Source organism: Carya illinoinensis, chromosome 8 (assembly GCF_018687715.1).
Source record: "Carya illinoinensis cultivar Pawnee chromosome 8, C.illinoinensisPawnee_v1, whole genome shotgun sequence".
In the NCBI taxonomy this organism is placed as follows: Eukaryota; Viridiplantae; Streptophyta; class Magnoliopsida; order Fagales; family Juglandaceae; genus Carya; species Carya illinoinensis.
Window position 1 is genome coordinate 26274093 of NC_056759.1, and position 7682 is coordinate 26281774.

The 7682-nt window shown below is 38.3% G+C and overlaps 1 protein-coding gene and 1 pseudogene across 2 annotated transcripts; both read left to right on the forward strand.

Moving 5' to 3' along the window:
* LOC122318561 (la-related protein 1C-like) lies at positions 1 to 6418 on the forward strand. 2 transcript variants are annotated; one of them, XR_006244869.1, is made up of 7 exons: positions 1 to 707; positions 1230 to 1752; positions 1858 to 2011; positions 2136 to 2226; positions 5084 to 5155; positions 5292 to 5885; positions 6026 to 6418. XR_006244869.1 is itself a non-coding variant. In XM_043136030.1 (6 exons), the coding sequence occupies exons 1-6, from the start codon at positions 294 to 296 to the stop codon at positions 5610 to 5612; spliced, it is 1575 nt and encodes a 524-aa protein (XP_042991964.1). In that variant the 5' UTR covers positions 1 to 293; the 3' UTR covers positions 5613 to 6418. The 2 variants fall into 2 exon arrangements, 1 of the variants encoding a protein (XP_042991964.1); XM_043136030.1 differs by having other exon boundaries at positions 5292 to 6418.
* On the forward strand, positions 4085 to 4207 carry LOC122274852 (annotated as a pseudogene).
* Positions 6419 to 7682: the final 1264 nt, after the last annotated feature.

Below are 7682 nucleotides of genomic sequence, written 5' to 3' on the forward strand. Positions count from 1 at the left end.
AAATAAATTCTGATTTTGGGTTTGGGTAGTGTGAGGAAGGAAGAAAGAGGGTTTCCACAGATTTCGGCAATCGACATTGCAGAGCTTTTGAGAAACAAACACCCCGCACCCGCTGCCTCTTCAATTCTCTCTCTCTATCTCTCTTTCTCTCTCAAGCTTTTGGAAAAATTTTTGATTAATTTATTTCCGTTTTACCACCATCATTCCTCGTCGATCAACTCGTCGACTCGCACAGTCACGCAATCCTAAACCCTACTTTTTATTTGTTTATTTTTTTTTTCTATATTTAATTCATGGCTACGAGTAGTAGTGCTAACGGCAATCGCGCATCGTCGTCATCGCCGCCGCCTCCGTGGACGCAAATCGTCCGGGGCGAATCTGAGCCGATCGTCGCTGCTCCTTCTTCACCCTCGGGTACGACGACGCATGTGATGTCTTCTTCATCGACGCCTGCGATTGATCCGGCTGTCGCGTCGGTGACGGGGGAGGAATCGATGTGGGAGGGGTCGGAGAGTGGACCGAATGGCAATGCGGGGAAGAGACAGGCCTGGAACAAGCCATCGAATGGGCCAGTCGCGGAGGTTGGTCCGGTCATGGGTGCGGTCTCTTGGCCCGCTTTATCGGAGTCAACTCGGGCTTCGGCGAAACCGTCTTCCGAACCATCGAAAGGCTTGTCCGATATCGGATCACCTGTCGCCGTATTACAGGTTTGGTTCCTTGAATTTGTTAGCAGTTTTGGCTCTCTTTTATTCTTGGCTAGCTGACAATTCCTGATTATTTGATTTCTTAATTTTGAAGCTTCAACCAGCCTGGTCTAAACGACCTTAGTTTGAGTGTTCAGATTATCATCTTTTGCACGATTTTGAAGATTGTAGGAAATAGAGAAGACTGAGAGATAGAGAAACAAATAAAGTAACCGAAGTTTTGAATATCAGTGATTCTGGATTGCTCACACATATGGCTTATATAATTTCAATTTGCTTAATCATTGTGATCATAATAATTATGTGCTACCTACTTGGGCATAAATTTTTGTAAAATCTGGAAACTAGAAGAAGAAAAAGGTTAAAACTGAATCTATTTTTAATTAGTGTCATCCCTTTTGAAGCAACTGAATTGAGAGTGAATTTGCTGCAGTTGTAATCCTTAAGTATCTCGTGTTTATGGGTTAATGAGTTTTTTCCTAGCTGTAGGCGTACATTTAGATTTTACTATTGTGTTTACTGTAGGGGACTGGGACAACATCTTCCTCTTTACAGAAACAAGTCAGTAATAATGTGAATCCTAATCCAACATCGAACCATAGCATACACACGCGCCAGAGATCCATGAGGCGGAATAATGCAAGCACATCCTCTAATGGTGGCCTCCCTCAGCAGCAGCTAGCACCACCAGGTGCAGCAGTTGAAATGGGTCCAAATAACCCTTCATCTAAGGATCACACACAAAGAAGTGGGTTTGCATCACAATCCCATGGTGGTAATGATCATCCACCGCATCGCAACTCATTTAGGAACCGCAATGGTGGCTCACATCCACGTGGAGATGGTTCTCACCATCACGGTTATGGAGGCAGCCGTGGAAATCAAGATTGGAATACTCATAGGAACTTTTCTGGTAGGGACAACCACATGCAACCACAGAGAGGTGCTCCTAGGTTTATTAGGCCCCCACCACCACCACCTCTGAGTTCCACCCCATTTATTCCCCCACCACCTGTGCGGCCTTTTGCTAGTCCCATTGGTTTCCCTGGTAAGCTGTATCAATATTCAAGATATATGCTTTTGTTTTGTTTTTTGTTTTTTTTTTTTTTTTTTTGTTTTTTTGGTTGGCTTGTTCTAAGGCCTCTGCTTTCAGAACTGCCGCCTCCAATGGTATATGTTGCAGCTCCACCTCCCGACTCACTCAGAAGCATGCCTTTTCCACCAATGCTGCCACATCCATTCTATTATCCTCCTGCGGACCCTCATTTGCCTGCTAAGATAGTGAAGCAGATAGATTATTATTTCAGGTATTATTTTGTGTTTCGCCTGATAGGCAATGCAGCTAGTTAACTTGTGTTTATTCTCACCGTCATCAACTTATTTCAATATAATTATTTTAATATGATTGCGCCTCATATTTGATTATTGCAGTGGTGAGAATTTGATTAAAGATACATACTTGCGGCAGAACATGGATGATCAGGGCTGGGTTCCTATTACATTGATAGCACGCTTCAAAAAAGTGAGTTGTTTGGGAATACTTGAATGGCTTTGCTCATGTGATGGTGATCTGGTGTTGTGTGTTTGTAGTTGTTTATAATCAGTTTTTTTTTTTTTAATATTATCTAACATTTCAACTTTTATGCACAACGGACATGCAAATCAACAATCTTGGAAGTAGTTTGTCACACTTGAGGTAGCATTGAATGGTGCAACCGATGTCAATTGATGATTTTGGGTAACATGGAATATAATGCACTTCATGAAATATCATATCTGGTATCTTTTTAGCTGAGATGATCTTATTAGCATCATGTTATATATATTTTATTTATTTTAACTACAGTAATTTTTTTAGTGTCATCCTATCAGAAACTGTAATCGTAATTTTTTGTACCATTATGCTAACACTGGTCATTCAATGCTCTTATCTGTTGAAAATTATCTATCCTCCCTTTATCCTCTTATATTAGTGAGATACATGTGGAGGTTTGCAATTAAGATTCAACACTTACTTTTGGATAACATCCATTAGAATGTATTTGGTACATTGTCTATTGTGGCAACAGTGTTTGCATCATCCTTCTGTGCTTTCTTCCTCTTTGTTCCTTTTTAGATCATCCCTTCATGCTTTCATCCTCTTTAGTCTGATATTAGTTATTCCATAAAATTGTCTAGCTCCTGTGTCTTGATATCTCATCTTCTCATCATTACTTTTTCTTTTAGATGCTGTTTCATTACATCATTGAATAGATGTAGTCTCATGTTTTATATTAAATTCAAGATATTATGCTTATTTTGAGTTAATAAGCAAAATAATGTTATATTAAACTGGAATTTTAGTCAACAGAAATTGTATTGCTTGGAGTTTCTAAGCAAACCTTTCATCACTTTTGGACTCAATCCCAAATAAGCTATTAAACCATAGGCCACCTTGCTTTAAATTTCACAAACGTCCTTTTTTTTAACCTTTCCCACTACTTGCTGGTGAAGTTACTCATCGTTGCTGCAGATATGCCAACCATATCTCAGATATTGCATCCTGAATCAATTATGTGTCATCTATCTAAGCAACTTGGGCTTCTTTTGCCTAGATTGCATACTATTGAAATATTGAGGCATGCCTGGCTGTCTTTCTACCATGTTTACTTATATATTTGATTAGGATTTGACAATCAAATGACAGCCTGGATGTATTTGTAGGTTGTGCTTAAATGATCAAATTCGTAGTTTTAAAATCTCTCCCTTGCCATTCACAATGGGGAAATTTGGCCTGGGCAGGTTAATTTTTGAATGCACTAACTTTGCAATGATTAGGAACTTTCACTCTCTCTTCCCCTGGAGTTGAATTATCATGTAAGGGATCTATTGGCGTTTTCTTATTATTCCTGGTAGGGCCAATTGTCTTGGAGTTTGACAAGTTCATAAAGAGCAGCTACAATTAGTGTATATATATATATGTATGCATGTGCATGTGTGTGCGCGTTCATGTTTTTAATAAATTCTTCAATTATTTATAAAAACAAAAAAAAAATCTGCATGTTAAAAGCCTCTGAATTTTTTTTTCTTTATATTTTTGGGTTCATTCAGTGATACGTCCAGTATTTGTTCTTTAAACTTGCATTTTGTTTCTAGTAACCGCCAATTTGGATCAACCCAATTATCAGATAGCAGCTATGAAGATTGGGTGCGATGCTATCCTACTTGTATGACTTGCCTGCTGTATTAATCCTTGGTTTTGCTCATAAATGGATGAATTTTCAATCCTTATAGGAAATTGAGTTGCTTTGATTTCAAAACACCTCGATCAGCAAAACTAAACTATCCATAGTTTTGTTGGGCCATCTTTGAAGGTTTACAGTTCACCTGTCTTTTTCTCCCTACTTTGTTGGCCTTTAGGCCAAGATCAAGTGTATGCCTATTCTTATAAGTTTAATGATTTATAAAAAAGTTCATTTTTTTAATTAATACATTCCAGGGGATAACTGCACAGGGGACCCATAAGTAGGAGCTTGGGATGATGAGATATTAGGTTTTAAATTGTTGACGTGATTCTGGAGAAACATTTGAAAATAATGTTTAATTAAATCAGGAAGGTTAATTAATTGATTTTTGCCTGGCTGCTCCACCTATAAGATTCTTGTTCCATGAAATGCCTCAAGGTCTGATATAACAGACAGGCGGACAGATGCATTGTGTGATTTATTAATCATATATACATATAAAAAAAATAATCATAATTAGGAGCTTGGGATGATGAGATATTAGGTTTTAAATCGTTGATGTGATTCTGGAGGAGCCAGGAAAGTAAATCAGGACTGTTAATTGATTGATTTTCTTGTTTTCCAGCTCCAGCTATAAGATTCTTGCCCAATGAACTGCCTCAAAAACATTTAGGTCTCATATACAAGGCAGGTGGACAGATGCATTGTGTAACTTATTAATCATATATACTTATCAACAAAAAAAAAAAAAATCATATCTTTGTACTTGATGTCTATGTCCTATGTATCTTCGGAATCACCGCTGGTGTGTTTCTAATGCCATCACTGATTCTGCAGGATTATGTAATTCAAGTCTTGCTATTCTTTGTGCTGTCTGTTCTGATTTATTGTCTCTATTTGTCTTTCAGACATAGCATGTTTTTTTTGGGTATTTTCCCTTTCCAAGCTGAAGAAAATTTTTCTATCTTAAAATGGACAAGTCGTAGTGTTGTACTGGTGCTAGATCAATTTTTTTTCCATCTATTGATGCGAAGATGATATACTTCTGTGGGCATCCTATTACCACATCTGTCATTTTTTTTATAAGTAAAATACCACAGCTTTCAATTAAACGTATATTTACTTATAAAAAAAAAATTGTGTGCTTTCTATCAGGTTATGCTCTTGTCAGACAATGTACAGTTTATACTGGATTCTGTGCGAGCTTCTAATATTCTGGAAGTGCAGGTATATTTTATATAGTGGGTTTAATCACCCAATGTTGCCTTTTGCAATTTTTAATAATCCTGCTTTGATGACCTTTTTGTTCTGTAGCAAATCTTGTAACTTCTCTAATTATAACCCCGTTGTGCTTGTCTTCTAGGGTGACAAAATAAGAAGGCGCAATGATTGGATGAGATGGATAATATCACCTGCAGTTCATTTTCCTAATGCTTCAGGGCAACAGACCTTTGGAAAGCCCAGTTATGATATGCTGGAAGCTCGTGTCCAAAGCATGGCACTGGAGGAGAAGAGTACTAACCACCACACTACTGGGGGCCAAGCTGATCCTCATGGAGCGGCACCCGAGAATGAGTTACCATCTGAGGACTTGAGCAGCTCGTCGCAGCTGTCAGGCGGAAGGAAAACAGATCAAGTTGGTATTCGAGCCAGTTCTGATCACTCTATTTCAGCAAGAAATTAGAGAAAGAGATGTGCGAGTTAGCACATTTTTTTAAAAGAACTAATTTCAGAAGAAAAGAAGGGGGGTTGGGGGGGAGGGACTTGATGACAATGGTGAAGATCTTGCATTTTCTTGAAGATAGTGGTCTTGCCGTGGTACGATAAAACATATCTCGTAATCACATTAAAGACATTATTAAGAAGGAAAATGAGAACGTATTATAGAACAGAAAGATTAATGCAGAAAAAAAAAAAAAATTCATGACTCAAAGCTGGTTTTCATTGGGGAATGCAGGTATGGTTATTGTGGATGGTTTTGCGTTTAACTCCATATGTTTTCTTATGGTGGCATGATCGGTGTTTTTGGATGGGAGTTTTGATTTCATGTCCCTTTGCTGCCCCTCAGCTGGTTTTTTTGTATCTTTTGGGGGTCAGATCACCTCCACTTGCAGGAGGTTTACATACAACTCTTAAGACTCTTAGAGTGATGGAACTGCTTGGTGGATTTGTCTGCCTATCGGAAGGGGAGAGGAGGTAGGTGGGTTTTGCTGGATGCCGCAGCTCGTGCGCCACGATTGCTATATTATCTATTTTCGATCTAGTTTTCCTTTTATTTTCTGGATTTTTCTCTTAGTCACATATACCATTATTAAAATTACTTTTATATGTATATCTTTATTTCTTCAAACCCCTTGAACAACTTATTTCATAAACATGGTCCCTGGGGGACAAACCTTCGGATTATCCAGGTTGGGACTGGATTTGGTTGGTATTCATGTTAATTAAACTCTGGAGCTCTTGGAACCTGACCTCTCCTGAATTTGGATTCATGCTGTTCCCATGTTTGTTTCTGCGTTTCTTTTCCTCCTAAATCGGTGTTGGCATACTAGCATGCAAAGCTGAGTTGTCAGTCTTGGCAATGTGGCTGGAGCTTTTCACGTACTGCATATTTTTCTATTTGGGGGATGCTGGCTTCTTGTCAACCTTGCAGTCTCTTCAGGGTAATATTCGGTTGGCAATTTTGTGAATGTATAGTCTTTCCTGAGGATGCTCACTCAGGAAAAAATGATGTCTGAAATGCTTTGAAAGCTGGGAAATAGATCCCTTTAGAACCCATAGACATTGCTGTTTTAAGAATCAATTTGATTTGAAAGCAAGTTCTTATGATCAAACAAGCAAATAGGCTCCAGAATAAACGTTCCAAAGCTATCAAATTTCACAGCGGCTAATTCATCAGATTGAACTATTTATTTGATCCAATTTCTGATGTTTGGTGTTTTTTTTTCCCACTTTTTTTGCTATAATTATTGTTTTATTATGTTTTATTGCGCCTCATTCTACAAAAGTCTGTACAAGGGTTTCTTGAAAGCCTAACGGTAGGGCTGCATCCGGATCGGGAATATCTGGATCCATATCCAGATTCTTAGAATTGGCAGGATTTACCCGGGTGGGTATCCAGGATTGTAATCGATATCCAGCTTTAACTCCACTTTTTTTTTTTTTAAACTCTAGTATTTATATATGCAAAACGAAGTTGTTTTGCATGTAGAAAAAAAGATGTCTGTTTTAAAATATAATTTCTGTTTTAAATAAAAACATTGGATTTGGGAGGATAACCGCCCGAGCACATTTCCATCACTCTGATGACTGTTGTGCATGAGCTGTGCAGACTCCATCCAGTAGTAGTGTTACCAATGACCATCACATCTGCAGTTCCTTCTCCATATGCTAACTGTTTTCTCAAGCAGGTAAAGATAGCTATATTCCTCCCGAAGCCTTGGGGGAGTCGGGTCACACTCACATCTAAAACATTCTTACCCAAATTTGTTTCATGGCTCATCCAGCTACTAAAGTCTACCTCGTTGCCAAAAACAAACCCAACCACAAAGATGAATACAAGTTTTGTCGGTAGAAACTGGGAGTGGCCACGATATGATAAAAAATAAAATTCATAGATTTGTTAATACCGTTGATCTTTCTTTTTGGATTTATTTTTTGGCCCTTTAAAAAGAAAAGAAAAGGACAAAGAAATTTGCGATGATGTTGACTGTTTAGAGGGTCATGTAGCTGTAACAAATCTATTGCCTTCGAA